The 27,341-nt window shown below is 48.1% G+C and overlaps 2 protein-coding genes across 8 annotated transcripts; one reads left to right on the forward strand and one right to left on the reverse strand.

The window, feature by feature from the left end:
* Positions 1–598: 598 nt before the first annotated feature.
* CUNH10orf95 (chromosome unknown C10orf95 homolog) lies at positions 599–11,179 on the reverse strand. 2 transcript variants are annotated; one of them, XM_071446291.1, is made up of 2 exons: positions 11,014–11,179; positions 599–2,267 (listed from the first exon to the last, which is right to left on the reverse strand). In XM_071446291.1, exon 2 carries the CDS (start codon positions 2,201–2,203, stop codon positions 1,529–1,531), a length of 675 nt encoding a protein of 224 aa, XP_071302392.1. In that variant the 5' UTR covers positions 2,204–2,267; positions 11,014–11,179; the 3' UTR covers positions 599–1,528. The 2 variants fall into 2 exon arrangements, with proteins under 2 accessions (XP_071302392.1, XP_071302393.1); XM_071446292.1 differs by lacking the exon at positions 11,014–11,179 and adding an exon at positions 9,436–9,619.
* Positions 11,180–12,933: 1,754 nt separating this feature from the next.
* Positions 12,934–26,399, forward strand: MFSD13A (major facilitator superfamily domain containing 13A). Of its 6 annotated transcripts, none has more exons than XM_071446432.1 (10): positions 12,934–13,000; positions 14,197–14,267; positions 18,650–18,918; positions 19,386–19,465; positions 20,280–20,729; positions 21,495–21,612; positions 22,570–22,666; positions 23,418–23,589; positions 24,148–24,341; positions 24,549–26,399. In XM_071446432.1, exons 3-10 carry the CDS (start codon positions 18,754–18,756, stop codon positions 24,800–24,802), a joined length of 1,530 nt encoding a protein of 509 aa, XP_071302533.1. In that variant the 5' UTR covers positions 12,934–13,000; positions 14,197–14,267; positions 18,650–18,753; the 3' UTR covers positions 24,803–26,399. The 6 variants fall into 6 exon arrangements, with proteins under 6 accessions (XP_071302533.1, XP_071302538.1, XP_071302532.1 ...); XM_071446431.1 differs by having other exon boundaries at positions 12,977–13,111; XM_071446434.1 differs by lacking the exon at positions 12,934–13,000 and adding an exon at positions 13,004–13,106.
* Positions 26,400–27,341: the final 942 nt, after the last annotated feature.

The raw sequence follows: 27,341 nt of genomic DNA on the forward strand, positions 1-27,341 counted from the left end.
AGCCAGCTGTCAGTAATGGAGGCCTTTTCTAGCACATTCAGCAAGTCCCACTGCCACTGTTTGCAACACAGCCAAAGAGCACCAGTTTGGTTCAAGGTTTCTACAGCAGTTTTTCTGATTCAGACCTCTTGCAGCTTTGTCTGGCAGCAGAGTTAACACATTTCCAAGAAGCTAAATGGGGAAGGGGAAATGCAGACAGTTGCTGAGACATTTTGGCAATTGGTTAAACAAAATCTGTTGCACCAACGAAGAAAAAAAAATTAAAGAAAAGCCACTTGCTTTCACTTTATTGCAATTCAGAACAACCAAAGGCCTCCAAGTTCATTCACCCTCAGTCTCTCCTTTGCTATGCAGATTGATAACATCCCATTCCCTCCCATGTGTGAGGCCAGGGGGAGACTAGGAGACTAGTGACAGAGAGGTGACAGAGGGTGACAGAGAGGGTCCCCTATTCTTCTGTATGCTTATAAAGTTCCTGCTCGTCCCTACAGAAGCTGACAGAAAATAAGCTAGGGCAAGGCAGGATACTGCCAAGTGGGACAAGGTACCATGGCTGGGCATGAACCACAGCAGAAGCCATCCCTAATTTCACAAAGTGTCAGATTTGATCGTAAGTTGTTCACAAAAGAGACTGATGTAAGGTATTTAAGAATCAGAAATATAAGCATTTGCATTTGGTTTTTTTTTATTGTTTATAGTCATTTAAAAGGTAGAAGTTTTTAGAAGTTTGCAAGTAAGTCAGACCCAGCCCCTCACAGCCCTCCAGACTTCCAGCACAGCTCTTCCAGTACAACCACCAAGCCATGGAAGTGCTGTGATTCACACAACTCCAGTAACCTCATTGGAGAGCCAGCACCTCCAACGAGAGCCAAGTCAGACCCAGAGCAGGGCCTCAACAGCAGTTTCAATAAGGACATGTGGCCAGGAGAAATGAGCACCACGCTATCAAGTGTAAGAGGATGGGGACACCAGAGTGTAGGGAAGTGCTGCACAGGCCTCACATGGTGATAAAGCACAATGATATGGTCATAAACAGCAGTGACAAGACATGCAGACAATTGTTCTTCAGAGTGTTCAAAGAACCCCTGTGTCCTCTGGGACCTGCACTGCCCTCAGCCTGAAGGAAATTCAGCTTTTATCGCTCCAGGAAGAGAACCAGCTTACAGGCCCTTCCCCTGGACAAGGTAGGAAGAGGCCCATCTTCTCTGATCAAGAGCTGCAGTTTGGAGATCCCCCACCAGGCTGTGACCAGTTAACCAAACCAGTGGAAATCAAATGCTCATTTTAAAACCAGGACCAATGAGCTGACCCAACAGTCCAGTGTCATGTGGTTTCTTCACAGGGTGGGCATTATGCATCAATAAGGGTAAATCTGCCATAAGATTGTGGTTGATGGGGAGCAGTTAAAAGAAATCAACAAGAATGGTGGCATCCATTGCTTGTGTTACTTGCCAACCACACCAAAACCAGCTGCCAACTGGCTCCCATGAGGGTACTGGAGCATCAGTCCATTGGGTATCTGACTCCCTCAATGTCTCAGTTTCTTTTTCTTCTTACGGTTCCGGTCCTCGCTGCTGTCATCTGCCTCACTGGCACTGGGGGTCACAGCCTGCTGGATGACCTTCTTCTCCACTGCATATTCCTGGTCTTCTGTCTTGGGGTCTCCCTTAACCAAGAACTCCCCTTTCCGATAGGATATGGAAACATTGGTCCGGGGGTAGGTGCCATAAACCCTCCGGAGATCATCCTTCACAAATTCTGGGAGGTCTTTCCTTGGCCCAAACACCTTTCCAAGCTTCCCCCATTGAAGCTCCCCTCTCATTGTGAAGCCTTCTGGCCACTTATCTCGATACTGATCTGACCTCTGGCAGGCAGCATAGGGATGGTAGTTTGCATAGGGGCTGTAGATAGGGATAGGGACCATAGGAGGGAAGTGCCAGCTGTGGTATGGATGGATATAGGGACTGGAGGCACTATAGAGATGATGATACTCCACCTGACCTCCTGCATAGTCAGGGTAGCTGTTCCTGTCCACCACAAAAGTGATGGGTCGACTGTAGAAGTTGTGCATGTGGATGGGAGGGAACATCACAGATCTGGATGTGTCTTCTGCTCTCCCAGGCCGCAGTGGTGGGTAGGTATAAGCAGAAGGTGGGATCATGGCTGGGTAATATTCCCGTGGCACAAAGCTGGACTGGTACATTGTACAGGAGCCTGGGGTTTTACACAAGGGGCACTTCTCTGGAGCAGTTGCTAAGTCTCAAAAGCTGTGAGGACAGAAGGGGAAGAGAATCAATTTATACTGGATATATACATTTTGGGGCGAATAAGGAGATACACTCACACTGTAAGCATACCAACTAATTAATAATTAATACAAGGAGCTCCCCACAGCTTGCAGGAGCAGTAACCTACCAAGAATAAGTAAGCCACATTGCCAGTGACTGCTTGTTAGCTCCTCTGCAAGACATTATTTAACCCACACATTTCTGAGTTGCAAAGACGAGAACAAGCTGACATAAAGACCACTGAGAGCAGAAGAGCCAACCTCATATCCTCATGACTTGTGTTTGCAGTGCTAGGAGGCAGCAAGACACTGCAAGGAGCTGAGGCCCTTGAGCAGGCATGAAAGTGGGAAAGGCAGGCACAAGGGAAAGAAACAAAGCAAGCGGGCAAAGAAAGGAAAGAGGCAACACAGCCCAACCCTGCTGCAGTCATGTCAACTGCCGTCCTGCCCAAACAAGGAAATCTTAAACAAATAAAAAGATCTTCAGCTGCCCTTGACTCTCTCCCCATCCCCCCAAAGCCCTGCTTTTACTCTGATAAGCAAACAAGAGCTGTACCTTTTGTTTATTTCTAGAGCAAAATCCAGGCACATCTACACTTCCTCTGACAAGTTCTCATGTGCAGGTTTCTCCTTCTGGTCTCACTAATTACCATTCACGTTTAAGTGCGCATTTACCTTGAGCAACTCTGACCTACAGCTGAATTTGCTCCTAGCCTGCCTTTGCCAGTTATCCAAGCACCCTCCAGGGCATGAAGCAATGTCCTCCCATGACTCATTATTGTCTCCCCTAGGGCCAGAAAGGAAGCTGTATATAGCATAGGGTTGTTGTTTTTTTTTTTTTTTTTTAAGAAGAGTTTGCTATCAGAGACAAGAAAAGATCATGCATAGGACTATAGGCAGCAAACTAGATTTTTTTTCCCCACAGAGTTCAGATCCTATGGGCTCTTCTTGCCTTAACTAGAGTTGCCTCTCCCACAGGTGTTAACCAAGAAAGAGAGATGAAAGTTCAGCTGTCCCCTAAGAGTTGCCTGACACAATCAACGCTGGGTACTGCAAAATGTTTTTTTTTTTTCTTTTTAGCTAGCACAAGTTCTTCCTTTTCCTAGAGGTTCATAATGTACATTAACTAGCTCAAGCCTTTTTTTTTGCCATGGGTTCAGGGGTAGACGCCTACACTCCACAAAGGGAACAGCAAAACAGCACTGGAATATTCAGTCAAGACTAGGCAGCACCCTTAAACAAGACTTGCAGCCTTGGAGACAAAGCCCATCACAACCATCACCCCCTCAGATAGGAGGAAATGAAACAAAGTTCACAACCTACTTGCCTAACTTGCTCAGAATGACCACAAAAATCCAAAGGGGTGTTGTATGTCAATGGCAGCATAAAGTGGGCACGTGGAATAAATGGTCTCATCTTGAAAACCAGTCTCAGCATCTCTTTAAGTAGCTCATTCATGCATTCCTTTTGAGATCCACACTTTGTAAAGTGCTTGTATTTCAGAGCAAGTGGTCTGCACAGAGAGTGTGCAGTCATTGCATCCATCATATGAAATAAAGCAAGCCCAGCTTACACCCCTTCTGTTGGGTCAGTGTGCTGCTCCAAGCCAGTTAAGAACCACTCTGGAGAAGCTGTTCACATCTAGCTGATGACCAGCTCTTGCTCAAAAGCTTCTGTAGCACCCTGCATTTTGGCTGTCAGCATCATTGCTCCCAGGTCTTCCTGGCAGCTGCAAGGAGAAGGACTGACAGGCCATCTAAATCACTGGGGGTTTAATCACAAGGCAGCCTGAGCACAGCTACTAATTGCTTTGATTTTACACTGAAGAAAGATAAGGGGAACAAGCTCGTGTCTTAGGACAGAAGGAGAAGACAATCAGGATGACCCACAAGAGGAAGCAAACTGAACAGATAAGAAGGGGAAACAAGATGAGGATTAAGCAGGGCTAGAAGTGCTTCAGGGCAGCATTATCACATGCCCTACCACAGAAGCCAACACATTTCCCTGGAAGCAGATCACCCGGGGGGGAGTGTGTTGACAGCCTACACAAGACTTCCAGCCCCGGAGGAAGTTTGCAAACCTGTCAGGGCAAGCCTTGACTGGGTGGCCTCTGCCAGCCCCCCCTGCACAGCTGCTGCCCTGCCCCTGCCTGCTCCCAAGCACAGAGCTCTCAGACTGCCCAGCCACAGTCTTACCTGCGGAGGCACCGAGCCCCAGCTCCTGGCTTGCACTGCTCCGAATGCTCGGGTGTGTTGCAACAAGGTTTTGGTATGCAGGAGGCACAATGCTCCTGCCCTGCCCCTGCAGAGCAGCACCCTGGTGCCCCCAGGGGCTGACAATGCGATTTACCCCACCATTACACAATTGCCTGTTGTTCATACCGACCTTCAGGCTGAGCTACAGCATGACAAATCCACGTGTACAGGAGAAAAGGGCTTTGAGAACACCAGTACCAGCTTGCCCGACCCAATCCCTCAGTTACCAGGAAGTAAAAGCAGACACTGCTGCAGGGAAAACAGGGTTTGCCCAGAAGGTGATCATTTGTCAGGCCATCTGATGGCTGGAAGGCATCATTAATCAGATGCTTAAGAAAACCGACTCCAAACACCAACATCAAGTGGTACCACTTGAAGAAGGAGTCCAATTCCTTCTCCTCTTCCTCTTCTCAAGGAGACCTTATAGCACCTAAAGTGCCTAAAGGGGGCCTCCAAGAAGGCTGGCAAGAGAATTACACAAGGGCAAGCAGTGATAGGACAGAGGGGAATAGTTTTAAACTGATGGAGAGTGAATTCGAATTGAATATTAGAAATTAAAATTCTTTACTGTGAGAGTGGTGAGGCACCAGAGCAGGCTGCCCAGAGAAGCTGGGCAGATGCCCCATCCCTGGAAGCATTCCATGGGAGACTTGATGGGGCTCTGAGAGCTCTAGTCTAGTGGAAGGTGCCCCTCCCCATGGCAGAGAAGTTAGAACTGGATAATCTTTAAGTCCTTTCCAATTCAAACCATGCTATGATCCACCTGCTCTTACTTCTCTTGTTTCTCCAGTACCAGCAGCCAGAGGCTGGCCTGGTCTTGGAAGTAAATATGTGACAGCCTCCAACTCTTCAGGACCAACTACAGGACCAGAAAGGGAGAGGGGATCCTAGCTGATCTGTCTCTTCAGACTACCACCCTCCTTTGCTCCACCTTCAAGCTCTGTTATCCCTTGGGGAAAAAAAAAAAATTAAAAATCACCACATCTGTAACTGAGCACTTGAATGTCCTGAGCAGGAACAGGCAAAGCAGACCTTAAAGCCTGAGCTGAACTCTGCTAAATGCTTGCCTGCTCCTGAGAGCCACTGACATCCATCAATACATGCCAGGTATTGGTGGCACAGACAGAAAGCCTGGATGGACAGACAGCAGGCTGTGCCTGGGAGCCAAGCCTCCCCATGCCAGGGCATCCAGAGCAGTAGTTGGCAACAGGGAAAAACAAGGGGCCAACACAGCAAGAGACAAGGCAGCCTCTCCTTTTAAGCCTTTCCAGCAGTTTTGACCTTGCTGGAAAAGGGTTCAGATCCCACTTGGCTGTTGCTGAATGAGACACCAGGCACAACAAAAAGAAGAGAAAAGTCCAAAGATGGTCACAGAAAATTAACGTAAGATTGTCATCTCTTCTTGGTGAGAACACGATACTGCAGACTATTCCCAGACTTGCCAGAGCTGACTCCAGCAATTCCCTTACCCACTGGCCCAGTCATCTGGCAGGGCCTTTCCCTCCTCAAACATCTCAGTGGAGGTCAAGGGGACTGACACCACAGCTCCCAAAAAAAGGCCTGCCAAGCAAAGTGTGCTTCACACCAGCTGCCCCACATAGAGTTGCTATGGAGCAACCAAGCAATGTTTGCAATACAAAACTAGAGAGGACATTTGATAAGAGAAGCTTTTGTTTCAGTCCTCTCAGTTACTACAGGTGATGAAACCACCACTAGTCAAAACAGAAATGCCCAAGTCTGGTAGAGCTTTCCTAGTATCTAAAGCAGCAGAAATTACCTGCTAAAAACACAGGGGACCATGGTTTTTCTGAACATCTCAGGGCAGTAGAGATTTACTATCACCTTGGCTAGCTTTGAATTTGGTGAGATTTCTTTTTAGGTATTTCTTGAACACAAGATACCACTGTGAGCTACAGAAAACAGAAAAAAGTAAATATTAAATTCATGCCAGACTTCACATTCTGTAGGAGAGAGTCTGAAGTGAGCCTGCCTGTATCATGGGCAGTACCAACACACAGCTGTGCCACAATACCCAACATGTGAATCTTCATACAAATATTTCACCTGTCTGGAGAGTCTGGTTTCACCAAGTCCTCTGTCCAGCAGAAGCAGGGTCCCCAGGTCAGGCAGGCAGTTTGGATGGGTTTAGATACTGCCTCAGGGAATATGCTGCAAGCCAACACAACTGTGGAGACATTGGGCCCATGGGAGAGGACATGACCATCTAATTTACTGTAACACTCAACCCAGACTATTCTCACCTCATTCCATAGCTCTGTGATCAGCTCACAAATGAAGATACCATTAAGTTACCCTTTCCTCTGCTCGAGAACTCAAGCTTTCAGACTATTCTAGCTTTTTTCCTGACCTCCACCTCCTCCCCCACCCCACAAAAAACCACAGATCTCCTGCCATTGCCCTGTAACAACTCCCAAGGGTACAGGGATGAATACTGCAAAAGCGCCAATTTCCCCCAGCCAAGAGGATGAAGAAGTAATGAGTTATTTCCAGTAAGTCCCCCCATTTCAAGCAGAGTCTGCAGAATTGTTACCACCTTACAAAGCTTTGGTAAAGCCTTTTAAAAAAGAAAAAAAAAAAAAAACAGCTTCAAGGACTGCTTACAGTGAGAAGTTAAAACTGAATGTTTTTATTAAGCCAAGGTTTGTCCTCCATCACTCTGGTGTCAGTCCCACACACTTATCCAGCATCCTGGTAGCTGGAGATAGTGCGTGGGAGAAGATCACGACAAAGCAGTTTCATATTTTTCCTTATCACTTCTATCCCTTTATTGCCAGGTTAAGGTCATGCCTGGTTTGAAGTCTTTTCAATAAAACTTATCCAGGAGAAGACTCCCAAGTACTTTTTGGGGAGGTGAGAAAGCAGTACACAAAAAGCCACAACACAGTAACTTTGATCCTCCACCAGCAGTACCGATCCTTAGGACAGAGGCACCTGGCTGCCTTCCTAAATGGGATGCTTTCTCTTAGCCAGACATGCCTGGCAGCAACGCAGGAATTCCAGGAAAATGCAAAAGCTTGTTAAAAGCTGGGCCTTTTCAGGCCTTCATTTTTATCTAGAGGACCAGATTCCCATACTAGTGCTGCTAAATAATGGAAAAACTTGAATTTTTAACAGAAACCCACTCACCCCCCAAACATAAAATAGCACCACATTTTGGTACACTCTGCAAGAGAAAATCAGCCCCAGGAAAGTACTCCAAGAAGTGTTAAATACTCGCACAAGGGGTGACTGCATCACACCCAGTTCAAGGTACCAGCACAGAGCAGTGATTAACAGCAATACAAATCAGTGCTGTAGAGAACAAGCCTCCACACATCACTAACCCAGTCTGAGGAACTCCCCCAGCAGTGCTGGGGCTCTGACCCTGTTTCCTCTCACCTCCTTTCTATATCAGGAATTACTTCACTGCCCAAGCCAACTGGAAGAATACCACAAGCACAGCTGATACAAGAGCTCCATGCACAATCCCTTCAGCTCAGCCAAGGGGAGAATTTAACTACTGAAGCCAGAAGACACCAGTCTCACCCTGCTGTTACTAGTGCACCATGAAGAAAAGAGCTCCAGCTGGCATTGGTAACTCTGGAAATAGCAGCTAATGCATACTACAGTCAGTCAACCCTTACAGAGGCCCTTTGAAGAGGGAATAGATCCATTTCAGCTATTCAAAGCAACATTCCCAGAAAGCACTGAAGTCTGGTGTGGGTCTGGCATTTGTTTCTGAGGTCTGTGCAAAGCCCAGACTCTGTATGAAATCAAAACACCAGGAAATGGCCAAGTCATTGCAGAGCAAGTCTTTACTTGACAGCCGTCATCCAAAAACCACCTTCCTGTATAACTCTGCTCAAATAGCAGTCAAATGCAACTCACTGGTGACAGAGAGGTTTGGAGCAGCCATTCCTACTCTGACTGCAGCTGCTGGGTAACACAGCAGCTCTGGAACAGCTGTGCCACCAAGAATAAAACATGATGAGTGTTACCATAGGGTGACTGCATCAGCAGGCAAGGCTCTAGAAAACATCCCTGCTGCTGCCAAGGTGATCCTGACACTGTCACCTATTCAGCCTCTCCCTGGGCATGCATCTGCTGCACCAGAGGATACATTTTGGAGATACTCCACAGTTTCTCTTTTTCTGACACATTCTCCTTTCAGCTTAGCCTAATTCCTGTGTTATTAAAGCTTCCACCACCACCATTCCTATCTTCCCAGTAACCACTGCAGGCACCTTTTACATCAGATGTCTTCCTCACCTGAGGTTCAAATCTGTGTCCCATGTCTCAGTATCCCAGCCACCATGTTATTTCTCATTTAAACCCTTTCCCAGATGCAGCTGTGTATCTGGACACTACTGTTTTTTTTTTTTTTAGTTGAGCATATTTTAATGTGTATGTCATAACATTCAGTCGTTAGGATCCCCTCCATGTTAAAACACAGCCTCCATAGACCTGCTCCTCCTCTCACTCAAGAGTTCATCTGATACCCATCATCTCCATCCACACATGTTCTTCAAAGAAAAGATCTCAGTACCAGGTAGGTCAAGCTTCCAAATGAGAAGGTCCTGGTTGAGCCCTCAGCTGTGACTTCTGCCCAACTATTCCCCTTCATATTACAGTGTTGAGGGAACAGACTCAGGGCACTAATTGTACCAAGCACACCAATAAGTCAACTAAACAGCCAATAATCTCATTAATGCACCAGTAGCATCTCAGGGCTATTTATACCACTTTGCACACAGCTATGAAGCTACTAATGAAGTCTTACGAACCACACATGATGCTGTTGAGTCACCCTTCCCTCCCACAGCACTTAGCACTAGGATGCACATCTACCCCACTTTGCTCTGCCCTCCCACAACAATTCTTTCCAGGATAGACCTGATGTAGAGTCCAGCAGGTTGTTCAAGGAGCATCACTTCAGCATTCCTGTGAGCTTGAGTCCTCAGGCTTTGCTATCATCCAGACACCTGCAATCCTTCAGTCAGCTGATCTCACTTTTGTCTCATTTTATACATTACTCTCTAATTTCAGGATCCACTTTTTCTGCCACGTTCATGCTTTCTTTACCTCAGTCTCCTCCCAAACAGCCAATCCACCCAGATTATTTCTTCCTCAGTTTTGCCACATCCATAATTAAGCCTGACAATTCTGATATCGTTACCTTGGTAATCTCAGCCTTATGTGGTATTACTGATATGGTGCAGGTGGCCTTGAAAGGTTTTACCCTGCAAGAGCTGCTTCAGACACTCCATAATTATTTGGTTCCTCCTGGTTATATATTGTTTACTTTACACACTCCAAGACAAATCATTCAATTCCAGCCTTAATTCCCATACCCAGCTCCAGTTACCTACCGGAACTTTCTTATCTTACACAAAGACAGTTTGCATAACAGAACAACATGTTTTGTACTTCCACAGCATCCTACTCTCACAGCTGCTCGATTACAAATCTTTGTCCTTGAAGTGCTCTTGGGAGAGTCTCCTGATACCCTGCAAAGGAGTTAATGGATGATACAGCCAGGTTCTCCAGAGGGAGGTTGTGCCCACAGTGGGTTTCCTCTGTTGACAAACACCAGTGTCACAGAAAACTATTTGCATTTTAACTCTTTCTCCTTTAAATAGACCTTATGCCCACATATCCTGCATTGAGGATGGATATGCAGAAGTACAGAAGGCATTATCTTATGCATTAACACTACATCTTCCCAGAGTGTCAACACCCTAAACAGTAGGACAGGAAAGATTATCCGCTCTTTGGGGTTGTATTACATACAACATACCCCTCTGGCATATAAGGGAGTTTTCTGTTACAACAGCAATACACGCTGCATTTCTAGTGTAAGTTCAAACATCTGAGCTAGAACTACCCATGGGAATACTGCTCTTATTGCATCCCCAAGGCAGACAGCTGCAGCATCTGCTGATCTACAACTTTGGTATAACTTTAAAAAAAACCAACCAACTACCTTCTGTTATGTACAGAACATAGCTCACAAATAACATTATTGATTTTTTTTTTAAATAGGAATCAAAAGAAAATCTTGTGTTTCCAAGAATATAATCACTCAGGCTTTTCTGTGTCATTTTTTCTAAATTAAAGTGTTTAAAGCCTCTCATCACACAACAACAATGATTTACATTAGTATCTTCCACAAGCAGGTGGTGCCAGGAATATTACAGAGTAGAGCACTAGCAGGAGTCAATACTACAGCCAAGTTATGCTACTATACATGGACTGGCACCCACATGATCAAACAGCAGATGTGAAAATGGCACCACCTGCAAAGGGATTTGTGTTTTTAAGAAGCCAGGCAAAATACAGAACATCTCAGTCACATACTGCTCTGCTACTGCAAACATTAAAGATAGCATATAACTGCAGAAACATTGCAAAACAGCCCAGTCTATAAGTGCAGAACATAGAGAGAGATTTGCTGGGCATGTGTGTACTCACATGTGGAGAAAAGACAACCAGGAGAACACCTTCACTTAACCAAGGAGCAGTAGGATACACAACCTGATCCTAAGAAAGCAGGTTATTTCCACAGGCTCTTTTTCACTCAAGTACCTTAGGGACACACAGAGAGTAAAGAGATACCCTAAGATACTGCATTAGACCTAATAGAAGCTTTTCCTGTGGTAACTAAGGCAGCAAAACTTGTCTGAACATGCCTTATACCTTAAGATGATAACAGGAGGCTCATTCCTTCAGCAATTACATTACATGCTCAGACAGGGAACAAGAATACAGGATACAGGTAAAGAAGCAGCTAAAATCAGCACAAAAGCCAGCGTGGAAAAACCTCAAAAGTACTCACCAAAACTTTGGGTTCTTTCTCAAGTCAGTAAAACTTAAAGAACTATAGCCTTTAAAGCAACAGACTAACTGACACAGAAAAGAAGCCTCCATTAAACACTACAAAAACAAACCTTCCACTTTTCTCTCAGTGCTACTTCCCCCCAAGCTTTTTACTCACACTCAGCTACAGCTAAGCTGGTATTTGTACTCACAGCTCATCCAGGTTGTAATTAAGTAAGAAGCCATATCAATGGCTCCCATCAGCACTATGTTATTGTAAGCACCTGCACTGTGCTGGACCTTCACAGACAGAAATCTCCACAGGAGTTTTAAATAGGTGACTCCTTCTGTAAGGTCAGCTCATCATCACCCAGCACAACAGCAGCAGTAGTGCAGCTCCTTTGGGATACTTACTGATTCTGTGATCTTAAAGGTCTTTTCCAAACTAAATGATTATTTGATTAGTGCCTTATGCCTTGCTCTGCTGCAGGTGATCTCAATAGCTGAAGCTAAATACCTACAAATCACTCTTTAATTACAAACCATGTTGATTACAATTAGTTGTCTGGCTTCTAGGAATTTATAAAAATAACCTGCTTAAGAAGCTACTAGTAAGTCTAATGTGCAAAACCATTGGCAAGTAATAGTGTGCAATAATACCTTTCTGTGCACAGCAATTGGCTTTTGCTTCAATTTTTCGTGGTGAAATTTCCCCTGGTGAAATTTGAGAACAGCTTAATGGAAGCAACTGTTGCAGTGAGAGACCAAAGGTGATACATATGCTGAACAAAGGAGTTGCTTCTTTGAGAGAAAGAGCCACAGAGAGATCTTAAATGATAATGGACAATAATAGTCCCTATTTTCTGAAATACACAGGATGAATGGAAATTAATCATGGGAGAGAAATGCAAGTCTCTGATTACAAAGAACAGAGACAGGATATTTGCTGGATTACTGCCCCACCTTCTGAAGCAGCCATGTATATATTTTTGTTCCCACTAAATTGTTCTGCAGCTTGGCACCTGCTCCTTGGAGAAGAGGAGGCTCTGGGGAGACCTCACTGCTCTTTACAAACCCTGACAGGAGGTTGTGATGAGGCAGAGGCTGGTCTCTTCTACCATGCCTGCAGTGAGAGGGACAATGGAGATTCAGATTCAATACTAGATATTTTTCGTTTGAGTGATCAGGCATTGGAATTGGTTGCACAGGTGGTGGAGTTCCCATCCCTGGAGGTTTTCAAGTGGCCTCTGGAAATGGCACTGGGTGATACGGTTTAGTGGCTTACAGGTAACAGTGGTGGCATTGGGCTGGCAGGTGGACTGCGTAAACTTGAAGATCTGAAGCAATATCGGTGATTCACAATTCCCTGACTCCAAGCGCTGGCGTTCCGGCCAGGCCGCGTTTCCATGGCGACGGGAGGACTGACCATAGAGGTGGCGCCACACCAGAGAGGCTCGTGCGGCTGGGGGCGGGGACACGCAAATAAGGGAGCGGAGTGCCCTCACACGCGATGGCCGCCGGGAGGTGCTGGCGGCTTCACTTGCCAGGACGCAAAATGGCCGCGGGGCGGGGTTGGGGGTGCGCATGCGCGGCCGCGCTGTGCGACGGCGGAGCGGCGGGGGAGCGCCGGTACCGGACGCAGGTAGGAGGCGCTGACGCGGCGCGCGGGCGTCTCTCCCGCCTCATCGCTGGTTCCGGTCTGTCTCCCTCCCCGTCGTGTGGTAGGCTGGCGGCCCCTCGTCCGCTCAGTAAGGTGCTTCGGGTAGGGTGGGAGAGACAATACCCCCCGGGGGGCCGCATCTGCGGGGCAGGGGGCACCCCCTGTCCTTGCAGTGGTAGAGCCCTGGCGGATATTCCTTCTTGTTATCGTGGATGATTCCACTTCGGGCCTGGGGGTGCCGTCGCTCCCTGGTCTCAGTGCCCGTGGGCAGGGGGCTCAGCGCTGGAGCCGGGTCTGCCTCCCGGCAGGGGAAGGCGGCTCTGGCATCGCCCTCTTCTCCCCGAGTGTGCCGCGGGTCTCTGGTGTCCCTGCTACTTCTTCCCTCCTTTCACCTGGCAGGCTTCAACCCACTGCCATGGAGCCTGCGGGAGAGTCCACCAGGGAAGGATGGCAGCGCCTCTGCCTGGCCACCCAAGGTTGCCAGGCCTCTCCTCAGCGTGGAGGGTCCTGCGGATGGGGTACAGGGATGTCAGCGCTGCTTGGGCATGTCCAGAGTCACGGTGTCCCCATGTCCAGCCTGGCTCCCTGTGCTCCTGTCCTGCCCAGGAGGCCAGCGGCTGCAGTTGGGGACCCACTCAGTGGCGTGTGGCCTTGTGGCTGCAGCCGGGGCCCTGTGCAGGGACGGTGCCCTGGGAGGTTGCACAGGTGAAGAGAATCCCTGTTCCCGGGAAGATGTGTAGCAGAAACTCCTGGTGACTGCACTTGGCGGAGTGGTGAAAGTTGCTTCTCACCTGGAGTTTCTTCTTAAGTCTTAACAAAGAACAGGCAGAATGTGTGCAGTAATCCCCTCTTATAGCTCCTTTGAAGCAAATCTTGGGGTTTGTTTTCAATGATGATTTCAAATTTACTTCTAGTTTTGTAATTTGAGGCCAGAGTTACCTGGCATTGGTTCCCATCCTTGTGCTGTGAGGTCCATTACAGGATTAGAACTTATATTGGCAGTAAATGATCAGGAACAAGTTTTTTAATACATCTAACACACTTCCTTTACACTGTAAAACAATGAGTTCTTTAGACAGGGGATGTTGCATGTTGTTAAGGTAAAAGCCTTGCCAAGTTCCATGGCTATGAAATCTGCCCTGTTATCTCTGTATTGACAAACCTTGTGTTCTTATTAGGCAATGAGATCTGATTGAACAAGATTGCTCAGCTGGAGCACAGCTCCACGGAAGCTACCAGCTGGTTCAAGGTATTAATTGTCTGTGTGGCAGTTGTGTTTGCGTGTATGAACTCAGCAGGGGTGATGGAAGCACATGATTGCTTGTAATAAGAAGGGTATTACTTAATCTTATGATGCACAGTCATCAATTGTTGAATTGGTAAACAGTACTGGGAAACACCCTCGTAACCTCTTTCAGTCATGTTTCCATGCCTGATCCAGGTGGTTTCAAAGTTTTCATTTCTTCACACATCAGATACAAAGCTGCTGGGAGCCTGCTTTGGGATGTTTGTTCATGTTTCACACAGGACTGTGTTTAATGTTCCCTCAAGAGTCCTTGTTACTAAGGGATTATCTGAGGGTGTTAGGAGGGTTTCAGGAGAAGTATGGAGTGGAGAAACTGAGAGCCTTGGAGTTATATTCATCTCTAAAAGGGTGCACAATATCCAAGTTTTGTCAGAGGAGCCTAAATTTTATGAAATGTGTATCTAGGAAGGAGGTTTCCTGGGACAGAAATAGGATTTTGAGAGTTTTTTTAGTTTTTTTTTTTTTTTTTTTTTTGTTTAAGTGGAGGCTCTGTTGGTTTCATTCATTCACATAGCTCTGTGGGGGGATTCTTATTTTACTGACAGAGTTCTGCCAGAATCCAGGTAGCTTTGTGAGGTGAGGACCCTCTGAGATGTATTGTGGAGGTGTCCTGGGGTACCACATATGTGAAGGAAGGAGTGTGCAGAAGCTGGTCTGTGCTCCCAAAATGGGCTCATCACTGACAGATAACCCTGACCAGACAAAGACATCCGTGACTGTCACTTGCAGGCTCTGGGAGGAGTTGATGTGCCTAGGGCATCAGCTCTTCCACAGGTGCAGCTCCAGCCCAGCTTCCCTGTGAGTGGGGCCGGACCCCCAGCACCCCAGTCCTGTCTGGCTGTGACAAATGTCTATAAATAGGGTTTTCTCTCAGGTGGTTTTTCCAGCTGCTGGGTGGATTTATTGTGTGGAAGCTGCAGACATACAGAGCTGGCTTAGTAAGCCCTCAAAACCCAGAATATGCAGCAGAGGCAGTGTAGTGGCAGCTCAAGCAAGCACAAACATATCCTAAAGTATTATTTGGGATTCCAGCCTGCATTACCCACACAGGGGAGAATGAACACAAGAGCCATCCTGATACTGCAGGCAGGTCTGCAGATGGCTGTTTCAGGTTGCTGAGTGGCAACTTGAGCACATAAAAATCATCTGGCCCTGCTTAAAAGGTTGGCTTGAGCCAAGATTCACATGTATGGCTCTTTTGCTGGCTCAGTACAAGTGGCTTCAGCTGTGGAAGGCTGGAGCTCAGCCTTGTAGTAAGGCCAAGGCATTGCCGAATCACCACGGGACACAGGGACTCGTGCATCCAGCTGTGAGCTGGCTAGGAACTTAGAGCACATGTGTGAGCCCCAAGCTGTGGTGTGTTCCAGACACAGCTGGATGCCAGCACTCTCAAACAAAAGCAGTGCTTTCCTGGTAGCCAGTATTCCAACATCCTCCTCAGGAAGATAAGATCTGTGGACGTCACTGGCAGGAGCCAGATGTCAAATGCGGAGGAGGAAATTTCTCAAATAAAGACTCATTGCTTTTTAATTTATGAGCTTGTTCCTTTATGACTGTGTTAGAGGTTCAGTGTGAATGAATGATGGCTATTCCCTCCTGCAGCTCCTTTTCCCATTCCTTCTTACAGCCTCATGTTGAAAAGTTCTGACATACTCCATGAATAATTCTCCATCCCAAGGAAAAGGTTATGAAAATACCAGTGTGGCAGTAACATAGTCCTTTGGGTGTAGAAGTGAAATCTGTTTTTTACAGACAACTGTGATTTGTTTCCTTTTAACTGCACATTTGCAGATGAGGAGGGAAAAAATATCTAGCAAATGACCTAATGACTATCCTAGCAAAAGTGACATCACTGGCAAATATCAGCTGGCTGGAGGGGTTGCACATCTGTGAGGGAGTGATGAGGGAGCAGAAAGGAAGTGGAACTTCACCCTCTTTGAACAGTGCTGTAGCATTTATATGACAAAATGAGGTGTCTCTGGAAATTTCAACAGCTGTGGTTTGTGCAACATGTGCTCAGTGAAGCACTTTTTGGATGGGGACAGCATGAAGTGCAGCACTGAGACCAAGTCTTGAGCAGGCTCTGCTTTCACTCAGCTTTTGGATAGCAAAGGCAAGGCCAGGATAAGAATCACCCTAGTAGGTCACGCTGTTAGTCTGTCTGTCCCCATATCCTGCCCCATGATGGCAGCAGGAGATGCTTTTTAGGGGGAGAGCACACGAGTCTGGGCACCATTTATGGCCTTTCCACTTGTCCACCCCCAGCCTGCACAGCTGGCTTGGGGCAGTTAGAGGCGATTTCCCTGCCTTATTCCCTTTAGTAGCTGTTTGTGTACAGCTGTTTTCTGTGAATTTGTCTAATCCTTTGAAGCTGCTGCCCAGCTCTCTAATATCCTTTGGTAGTGAATGTCAGGTGTTTACTACCTGCCAGGTAAAGAAATATTTTAAGCTGACTTCCTGTTAGTTACAGTGAGTGTTCCCAGTTCTTGTGTCCTGACAATTCCATGAAGGGGCCCAGTACATCGATGTCTTCATCTCCTCCACAGAAGACTTTTGGCGAGAGACAGGGGGCTTACCTCTGGGGCAGAGGACTTAGCTCTTGCCTTAACTCTCCCTTCTTCTTAACCTTTGTCTTTATGCATTGTGACTCCTTTCCAATTCTTGACCATACAAAAAGAAATTTCCCCTTGAGGCTTGTCTGTCTTTAATTACGTCTATAAAGGTTCATTGTCTGGCTGAATTCTCTTCCAAGCAGTGTCTTCCTTTTTTCTGGCCATGGGTTTTGGCCTGGCAGGGATGCAGAATGGTGTCTGAGCTCTGCAAGGGCTCTGCAGTTGGATCCAGTTGAGGTCTAGTGCTTTGGCTGGGAGTGGAACCAAGGTGCAGTTTCAATCTAGTGATGTAATTGATTGGAACAAATGCTGTTCCTGCTCCTTCTGAACTAGTTATGAGGAATTCCTTGGCCTAGGCAGAGCAGATGGTTATTTTTGCTTTTCTAATCTTGCCTAGAAGTGGTCAGGCTCATGGCTTCAGGGAAATGCTGAATGGGACTGGCCTTTTATCAGGTTTCATACCCAGACGTTTATTCTTCTGCTTGATTTCCTGCTGGGACTTGCTGCAGCTGGTGTTGCAAGCCCAAGAGGATGGTGTGGTGCGTAGGTTCCTATTTCTTATGAGTTCAGTCTTATCCCACATTGCAAAGCCCCCATGATGTATCTGAGGTGGGTGAATGCAGACCCTGGAGGGCTGAAACAGGAGTGGCACACAGCCCTTTATCTTGCTTTTGACAGTGCCAAGATAACCTTTTTGTCACCCTTCATGTGTGTGCTGTGAACAGGGCATGATGGCATGGGCTGGAGAAGCTGACTTGTACTGATTTAAGAAACCCTTATGTCTCACATAAGTGCCTTGTGTTTGCCTTGGGTCTGTAGCAACTGGCATGTGAGAAAGGGCTCAGCCTGAAAAGCACAAGAGAACCTTTCTGGCCCCAGCTCCTGGCCACAAGCTCCAGTCGGTGCAGGTGTGAGGAGTCCTCCTCTCACACTCAGCCCCTTGAGAACATACAGCGACTTGTTCTGGTCTAAGGCTGCTGTGTCCACGTGTTTTATTTCTGTGTATGTTGCTGTCCAGCCAAAGCACCTTTATCTCAGACTATGGTCCTAAGACTTAGGTCACTCCAAGACAAGCTGGACAACTGCTAAGGCACTTCTGGTTACCTTTATTGCATGATGGCAGCATGCCTGCTGCAGTTGTGTTTTGGTCGTGTCTCTTCATGCCACAAAGCAGCAGCACTGCTCACCATAAATAACTCCTGTCTGAGCCAGCCCAGGTGCAGTAAGCTGTGACTGCCTAGGGAAAGCATTGTGCACATGTGAGGTTACATCACAGCTCCTGTCATTTTTATTTGGATAAAAATTTATGTGAGTACCTAAAAATACCAGTGACTAGGTGTGTTTTCTGAAGGCTGCTTTGTTGTTTGCAGCTATCTGGCTTGATTCTTCCTCTGACCTTGCCTTTAAAGAGCTGGATTAATTGTCTGCTTGCTGGATAACAAAGAACATTACAGGGTAAAGGACAGGGCAGGCTCCTCAGGAGGAGGCAGCCATACCCCCAGGAGCCTACAGCCCGGCTTCAGCTTAATGAAACAGCTTTAGTGCAGCAGACAGCTTCTAGTCTCTTAAATCCCCTCCAATCCACTTTGTAGCAGCTCTTCAAAACAATACAAATTCTGATTGCTGCATACAGAGATTTACCAATTAACTTAATCTGTTAAAAAAATTGATCTGTTTGCATTTTATTTTATTTATTTTTTTTCTCTCCTGCAGGAGCAACAATGGATTGGCCCCATCAAAGATGTAGTAGGTGTTGGGAGAAGACATCTCACCTGAAATGGAGGTGATCGAAGGAGCTGAACACTGACTGCACCAACATGGGGCTGCGACTGCTGGCTTGTCTTTTCCATTTGCCCACTGCAGTGATCTACGGGTCTCTGTCGCTCTTTGTTTCCATTTTGCACAACGTGTTCCTCCTATACTACGTGGACACCTTCGTCTCTGTTTACAAGATTGATAAACTGTCCTTTTGGATAGGAGAGGTTAGTTTTTTCCATCGGCTTCTGCACTCTCTAAGTAGGAAACTCTGAAACCAAGACTGCTCCTTGCTAGAAATGTGAAAACTGTTCATTGTAACAGCAGTGTTCCCTTTTGGAGAGGGAGCGAGGGAGCCTTCCAAGTACTAACTTGGGCTTTTCAGTTTTTCCCACCTACATAAAAATAGAACAAGCTGGGACAGAAAATGCAGGAACTTTGTTCTTAAGACTGCCTTTCCTCTGGGGATGTTGGGGTGTTTCACAAGCAGTGAAAACCACTGGTCTTACTGCCAGTTGCCCCAGACAGGGGCATCATACAGTGGTGATGGGACAGGGAAGGTGTGCTGGGACAGTTCCTGCTGGTAGCTCACCATGCCAGCTCAGCACTGCTTGCTTTGGTGACAGAACGGAGCTGTCCTGTGGTTTGTTTCACTGTCCTGTGCTTTATTTCACTGTCCTGTTTTCTTTCCTAGACAGTGTTTCTGATCTGGAACAGCCTCAATGACCCTCTGTTTGGCTGGCTGAGTGACCGAGTATTCCTTAGCACACAGCAGTAAGTGGAGTTCTGCTTTCACAAGAGTCTGGGAAGTTGTTTAGTCTCTGGGGAAGATGTTGTCAAATTGGCAGCTTTAAAAAGATGGCGTGGGAATGGATTACTGGGCATGGAACTCTTAAATACCTCCTTTTCATGGCATCTTTGAAGTTCAGTGCTCATAAATGTTGTTTCAGTACTTGCCTGTTTAGAGAAAGTCACACACACTTATTGGGTGGATGTGGCCCTAACCCTTAACAGTCATGAGTGGTGCAGAACCTAAAATATGGGCATCTAAAATCTCAAGCCCCTCCTATATGACCAAGCCTGTTAATGGGTTGTTAGAGAGTGTGTACATGGTTTGGGAGGCACAAGTGGGAAAAGTACAGTTATTTCCACATGAAATGCCTTAGACCAGTTGTTCCCAAACTCTATAGGATGGAAGGCAAGACAGCTCTGTATTGTTGGCCATTAGCATTTCTCATGTATTTATGTCAACATTTTAATGAAAATAGTGGTGTGGCTTCCTGAAACTAGTAAAAACATGAAAATCATTTATATTGCACAAAGTGCAGACAGTACTGCACTGTCAGGGAGACAAATGCTCTGGGAAAAAAAAATCCCTTTTTGGCTTTCTTAAACCCATATTTTCAGTGTATTCACTGTTAGCTGAGAAGGTATCTGATGTGGATGGTTGTTACTTGAACAAAAGCTGTATTTGTGTCTGTGCCACTTACATGACTTCCTTGGAGAGGAAAAATATGTGATCATGCAGGGTTTTGTCCAGGTATTTTTATATTAAAAAAAATATAATTTTTTTTTTCTTCTGTTGCAGGGCAGGAGCAGAGATTTCGTCCCCTGAAGTAGTTCTGAAGAGGCTCAGAGCACTAAGCCACAATGGCCCCCTCTTTGCCATTTCTTTCCTTTCTTTCTGGGTTTCCTGGGCTCATCCTGGTTTGCAGTTCCTCCTTTGCCTTTGCATGTACGACAGCTTTCTCACCATGGTTGACCTCCATCACAACGCCTTGCTTGCAGACCTGGCTGTTTCAGCAAAAGACAGGACGAGCCTCAACTTCTACTGCTCCCTCTTCAGTGCCATAGGCTCCCTGTCTGTCTTCATGTCCTATGCAGTGTGGAACAAGGAGGACTTCTTTTCCTTTCGCATATTTTGCGTCCTGCTGGCCCTCTGCTCCATTGTTGGTTTCACCCTGTCCACACAGCTGCTCCGCCAGCGGTTTCAGGCTGATGGGAAAGCGAAATGGGACCAGGAATCAACCCTGAAAGAGTAAGGGTCACGAACTATCAGCAGAGACAAAGGCCTGACATAGATCTGCAGCAAACTAAATGTGTGAGAAGATCCAGAATGAGGCAAAAATTGTTAATTATCTCTCGTTCTTGTCTATTAATACAGTTTTCAGGATCAGGTGTCACACTGCCTCCTCTGAAAATAGAACAAAACTGTCTTGTGTCAGCCCTAGTCCAAACTGGAGGCAGAGGCCTAACCTGCTATATGGCCATCCAGTGTTTGGAACACAAAATGAGTTCATGTCTAGAGCACCCAGTGAGGCCTATGAGTGGTAAAATGTCAGAAGCAGCTTACGAAAGCATTTGTGCTTGAGCATGAGACCACATTGCTGCCCATGTCCTACGGAATTGGACAAGTGAATGTCTGTCTCTGTCACTCAGTTCAGCTGCCTGATAGTGGCTGAGCTGTTGGTAGGCCACACCAAGCTGATTTTCCCTGTTCAGCTCAGTCCTTGGGCTGCCTCACTTGTCATCTCTTGTTATGAGCTGCCAGCATTATGCTGTAGTAGCAGCAGATCCTGATGAGATCTGCCAGGTGAGCTAACTGCAGGGACCTGGAAGAGGAAGGCATGTATAGTGGAATGGTAATCAAGTTATAGACTCCACTGTTTTGATTGGTCCAGGAATATGAAAGGTCAGGGTGGGGGCTGAGGAGAGACAGCTCTGCATCTACACAGGGAGAGCTGGCGACTCTGTCTTGGTGTGAGGGATTTATGGTTGCTTTTTATCCCTCCTTTTCCTTGAGGCTGTACATTGAGAAACTCTCCGTCCCCCAGGAGAAGAGGATCACCCTGGCAGAGTATCTCCAGCAGCTCTCCCGGCATCGTAACTTCCTCTGGTTTGTCTGCGTGAATCTCGTCCAGGTAGGCACAGAAGTGACACACTGCGATTCGGAGGATGAGTGCTGGCTCTGGCTCTTTGAGATGGATGATTCAGCAGTATGTAAGTTCCTGAGGAAGGGCAGAGATGTTCCCAGCACCCACTTGCTCTTGGAGCCTCCTGCACATGCTGGCTGATTCAGCAGCTGGTAGCCACTCTCCCTGCTTGTGACAGGATACTTCTGAGCAAGCTGTGGGGTGCCCCTTCCTCTCTCTGCAGTGTAGGCTGGGTTATGGAGGCTGACTGAGCTCTGTGCAGCCCATATGGGGTGCAGAAGCACAGGGCCTGGCTCACAGAGGGGATGAGTTTAGGAGTGCTGTTTGCTGGCGTGGCTGTCAGCACAGTCTCCTTTCCCTTTCCGTTTTCCTGAGGCTCACATCACTGTTCTCGCTGTCCAGCTGGATCCATCTCTCAGCTGGCTTTTACTATTTCTGTTCTTCACCCTCTTCAGTGATGACTACCAAATGCTGGCAGCCTGCCCAGCTTTGTATGCTGCAGTCATGGCTCCCTGAGGATCCCTCAGTTTCCCTCAGGCAGATGCTGGTTTGCATCTTTGTGTTCAAGCCTCACTGCTTTACCGATGTCCTCCTGCCGGCTGCCTCTTCCCTCCTGCCATGCCACTGTCTCTCCCAGCCTCTGGTCACTGCTGTCACCTGCTGGCCCTGTCTGCCCTAGCAGCACTGTGCTGTACAGCTGGGCAGTGGGGCTGACTTGGGCACAAAGTGGGCATAGCTGATGGCATTGCAGCTCTGCAATCTCAGCCAGCAGTGTCAGAAATGTCACAGCCAAGGTCTTGCTCTGCTGAAGTACTCCAGGCCTATCCTGCATGATCCTTTGGCATGGGGCTCCTAGGATAACAGAGCCCAGTGGGCTGTTAGCCTTTTCTGTTCTTTCTCACTGCTGTTCCTGCTGACCAGCTCGTCTGCATGCTGCCTTCACAGGTTTTTCACTGCCATTTTAACAGCAACTTCTTCCCTCTGTTCCTGGAGCACCTGCTGTCAGACCAGATCTCTGTCTCTACTGGATCCTTCCTGCTTGGTGAGTTTCAGGTGGGACGGGAGGGAGCGGCTAAGTTACACAGGACCTGGCCCAAGTCTGGGTTTGCCCTTCCCAAGCTCCATCTGGGGAGAGGTGTGCTCACATGCAGGACTCTGGGCTGTAAGATTCACACATGCACGCACCCCACGTTTCCCTGGGACCTCTGAATTGTCCTTCCTGGGCACAGAAGTAGCTCAGAGCCTTTTCTAGTAAGGACAAGCCTGGTGTGCTGGACACCAGACTCCAGAGAGGTATTGCTCTGAGCACTGGAGGCTGCAGAATGCAGTGTTCCCAGGATGCAGCAGAGAACACAGCCCTAGATTTTATCCCTTTCCTTCTGCAGCATACAGACCGTTTCCAAGCTACCACAGATATGTGGGCATTGGTCCTAGAGTTACCCTGGGAGGGTTCTGTGCAGGCCAGGTCTGGTCAGGCAGTCCTGCCTCTCTCATTTCTGCTCCAGGGCTGAGTTGCGGCCTCTGCATGACACTGCACAAATCTTTTTTTCCTTTCTGTCCATGAGGTTGATGGAAGAAGGTCTCCCTCTGTAGGAGAGTGTGTGCTGTGCCACAGTGCCATGGAATAAATCTGCTGCAGCCTTCTGTATATGTATATTCTGTATATGCGGAGGAGCTGCTCTGTATTGTCCTGCTGGCAGTAGCCAACCTTTCTGTCTCTCTTGGTATCATGTCTGGGGGTATGGTGGAAGGTGGAACTCCATCAAGATGTTTCTGCATCTGTCTCTGTTCAGGTGTTTCCTACATTGCCCCCCATCTCAACAACCTCTACTTCCTGTCGCTCTGCCGCCGCTATGGGGTTTACGCTGTGGTGCGAGGACTCTTCTTCCTGAAGCTGGCTCTGAGTGTTGTCATGTTCCTGGCAGGACCTGATCAGGTGTATCTGCTCTGCATCTTCATTGCCAGGTAGGGAAGCACTTCCCCTGCTCTCTGCTTCCTGGGAAGCAAAATGCATTGTCCCTGTTTTAAGAAGAGGAGTGGAAGTCAGGGAAGAGGGGGCAGGATCATACATAGGCCATGTGGTTTCCAGCTCTGACAGTACATGGGACAGGTCACTGCAGAATCCACAGGCTGTCCTGCTGCAGAGTAAGGGAGGCAGTGATGTTCAGGAGGTCACAGACCAGCAGTACTGGTGGCAGCTTGCACCTGCATTTGCCAGCTGCTGAGAGCTTCTGTCCTCTGCAGCCCTCGGTGTGTGCTGCAGCTGCCTGTGAGCCACAGGCCCCGTGTGTCCTGTCCCCAGGCCTGTCTGTGTGGGAGGTCAAGAGTAAGGGTACTGTCTTGCAGGGTACTGCAGGGTAGAAAGTCTTACTGATAGTGGTGTTCCTCTTCTGTAACTAGGGCACCTGAAATTCTTATTTCAAGTATGGGGAAACCTTTTCAACCCTTGCCATTTTTTATGATCTTACACATTTTTCCTGTCATTTGATAGCCCTATTCAGTGCTTTGCCTGTTGTTTTGCAGCAACCGCGTGTTCACAGAAGGGACCTGTAAGTTACTCAACCTGGTGGTCACTGATTTGGTGGACGAGGATCTAGTCCTGAACCGTAGGAAGCAGGCAGCCTCAGCCCTGCTCTTTGGGATGGTGGCTCTGGTCACCAAACCGGGCCAGACTTTTGCCCCTCTGATTGGCACCTGGCTGCTCTGTGAGTACACAGGTAAGGATGGTCCTGGGGAAAGCAGTGGAGCAGAACAGGGCAGAGTTCAGTGTCTGGCACCTTGTGCTGTGTTCTGGGTGGGTGCAGAGGGCTCTTCAGTTGTTAACCTGTGCCTGGTCTCTGCATCTCCACGGCTGGTGACTCAAAGAGAATGGACAAAGATCCATCCCCACAGCCCCATTCTCACAAACTCTTCTCTGACACCAGGCTATGACATCTTCCAGCGCAACCCCCTGAACAATGTGGTGAGTGCCCAGCCGAAGCTGGAGTCTGCTGCAGCCTTGGAGCCAACTCTTCGCCAGGGCTGCTTTTACCTCCTGGTCTTTGTGCCCATCGCGTGCGCCCTGCTGCAGCTCCTCAGCTGGTCACAGTTCAGCCTGCGTGGGAAGCGGCTGCAGGTGGTGAAGGCTCAGCGGCAGAGCCTGACACAAGGCCAAGCACCAGAGGTCAAAACAATCTAAGGGTGCCTGAGCCCCCCAGGATGCTGCTGGTTCCAGGCTGGTGCTGGAGGGCAGGTGAAGGGCAGGGATGGTGGGCTGAGAGAGCCTGATGTTCATGGTTCAGCTGTGAAATGCTGTGATGCCAATGTTTGTTCACTCCAGGTGGTCATCACTGGGGAAGGCAGAGAGGTTCAGCATGTGCGGGGCCTGAGATAGATCGCTTGATCTCAGGAGCAAGAACATTTTATCCCAGCCTGTCCCAGGGAGCAGAGCTGCTCATTCCAGCAAAGAGGTGCTGGGTTGCAGGTGCTAGAAAACAGACACATCCCCTAAGTACTTCTCTGCATTGGGCATGGCTCTAGGGAGCCACAGCCTCTGCAGCTGAACAGGAGGAGACTGCACAGGGAGTCCTTCACTAGAGCCTTTCACTCTTGTGCAGTGGGAGGCTTCTGAGGGACCAAGTGACCAAAGGAATGATTGTCAAACAGGAGCAGGGATGACAGGACCTTGAAGGCCTTTCCCAGTAGAGAACCCTCTGCTGGGAAAGGTAGAACCCTCCCACTTGCAGTGCTGTGGTTCTTGGACCAAATCCATTCTTAAGCATTTATTGTTCACGAGACAATATGCTGCACAGCCAGGATCTGCTGGGTGTGCTGTTTTATGCTGAGGTTCCCTTCTCTGTGGCCTTGTAGAGGAAGTTGTTGCTGGCCTGGAAAAGGTGCTGGGCTCGAACTGAGTTCAGAGCCTTGAGCTGTATCATTTCACTGGGCATCCCATTGCATGTGTTTATTCCTCATTTGCCCTCCACAGTCCCTACTACTCAGTGCTGTCACACAGCTGTACCATGAGTCCCCTCCCATTCTGGGCAAGGTCAGGGAGCCAACCCCTAATTCAGCCGCTGGCAGTGCCTCCCTGCCCAGGGCAATCCCAGGTGACCCAGTGAGGCAGCCTGGTGCCCTCCCCTCTTGCAGGAGAGCACAGCTTGAAGGAGACACCAGGTCTTGCTTTTGTGCCTTTGATTCCTCTTTGGAGCCTGTCTGACACAGTACTGGGCAGTCACAGGGTGGGGATTTTACCCCTGTGGGGAGGGGCAGACACCTCAGCTCCTCTGTGCTAGAAACAGCGGCCAAGTTAGATCATCTCACCTGCTGAGAGCAGGTCAGAGAGCTGCTGAGAGCTGCTGAGCCAGGGACCCAAGGAGAGCAGGTGCTTTGGTCTCCCTGGTTTTGGCTGAGAGCAGATGACAGGTAATCACTGAAGGGGTCCCTGAGGCAAGGGAGTGACTCCTCACTCCCTGTAATGTGTTTGGGGGCAAGGAGAAGGGGTGTGCCAAAGCCTGTGCCTGCCTGCTGCAGGAAGGTGGGCTTGGCAGGCAGTGTTTGAAGCTGTTGCACGTTGAGGGATGTTCTTTGTTTAGTCCCAGGTTCCCTCTGGGGTCTCAGCCCACCAGCGTGCCATCTTGCCTCAGGACATGGCTGCCTTCTGTCTTGGACCAAGACATTCCTGCCATGAGGCTGCTGTAGTTCTTACTGGTTCAATCATAAGTGATTTGTGCAATTTCTGACCAAGTTTGAGAATGATTCTCCATTTCATAAATTAAAGATGATCTTTTTCTGAATTGCTTGATGATTTTCTTCTAGCCAGTGGCTCGAGCCTGGCTGGGTGGATGTGGTGCTGTGGGGACACAGCTGTGGCTGGGTGGAGACAAGGGGACAGCTCCTTCTCCACAAAACTGCACTGAGGCTTGGCTGTTTCTGCAGGGGGCAGAGGGGATTACCTGCCTTTGAAGGGAGGCATCACTTACCCCTGCTGCTTTGGAAGGGCCCAGAGTTGGGCCTGTCCTGTTCCTATACCACTGGGTGCTGGGGACAAAATGGGACAGTCATAGCACTGTGCACTGTGCCACCTTCCCTTTGAGAACAACTACTCACTGCTCTCTCTGCAAACAGCAGTGGCATCACCCTTTCTCAGCCCAGGCTGCCGTCTTCCAGCCTTTCACCTTTCTGCAGTGACAGAAGATTCAGGGATAACGCATGTAAAGGAGAGTAGATGTGGACACCACGGCTGCAACCCAGGAATCTCCTCCCACAAAAGCCAGACCAGGAATGCAATCCTGGACCAAAGATGTTGTCTGGCCAGCAACAATTCTGCACAGGCAAGAGAACACAAGTTACCACCTTAAAATTGCAAACGTGGGCGGAGAAGGAGGCTTGAGTGTTGTATATGAATGACTTTATTTAAGTATGCTGGGCACCACCAGGCAACATGGTTTGGACAGTGTGCAAGGGAACAGTCAGGCAGACTAAACAAATGCTAGATTGGAGACAGCACCATCCTGCCCAGTCACTGCAGGTTACAAAATGGAGCACTGCTGCTGCAAGGCCAGCGGAGGGGCTGGGGGGAGGAGAGCACTGCCTGGGGCACACAGTAATGGAATGGAGGGGAATTTGCTGGAATTCCCCCGTGTGCTGCAGCAAATCAGCAAGAACACAACCAGTTTCCCAGCAGAAGGCTGAGCATTGATGGCTCTTTTCTGACAGGTTCTTGCTTAAAAAACAGT

Source organism: Agelaius tricolor, unplaced genomic scaffold (genome assembly GCF_023055355.1).
Source record: "Agelaius tricolor isolate 1412-34295 unplaced genomic scaffold, bAgeTri1.0.p SCAF_22, whole genome shotgun sequence".
NCBI classification, from domain to species: domain Eukaryota; kingdom Metazoa; phylum Chordata; class Aves; order Passeriformes; family Icteridae; genus Agelaius; species Agelaius tricolor.

Coding starts and splice junctions, on each gene's coding strand:
- CUNH10orf95 (XM_071446291.1), bottom strand. CDS start 2,203: ATGTACCAGTCCAGCTTTGTGCCACGGGAATATTACCCAGCCATGATC.
- MFSD13A (XM_071446432.1), top strand. CDS start 18,754: ATGGGGCTGCGACTGCTGGCTTGTCTTTTCCATTTGCCCACTGCAGTG. Junction 20,730..21,494: donor CAGGAATCAACCCTGAAAGA/GTAAGGGTCACG, acceptor CTTTTCCTTGAG/GCTGTACATTGAGAAACTCT. Junction 22,667..23,417: donor TACTGGATCCTTCCTGCTTG/GTGAGTTTCAGG, acceptor GTCTCTGTTCAG/GTGTTTCCTACATTGCCCCC.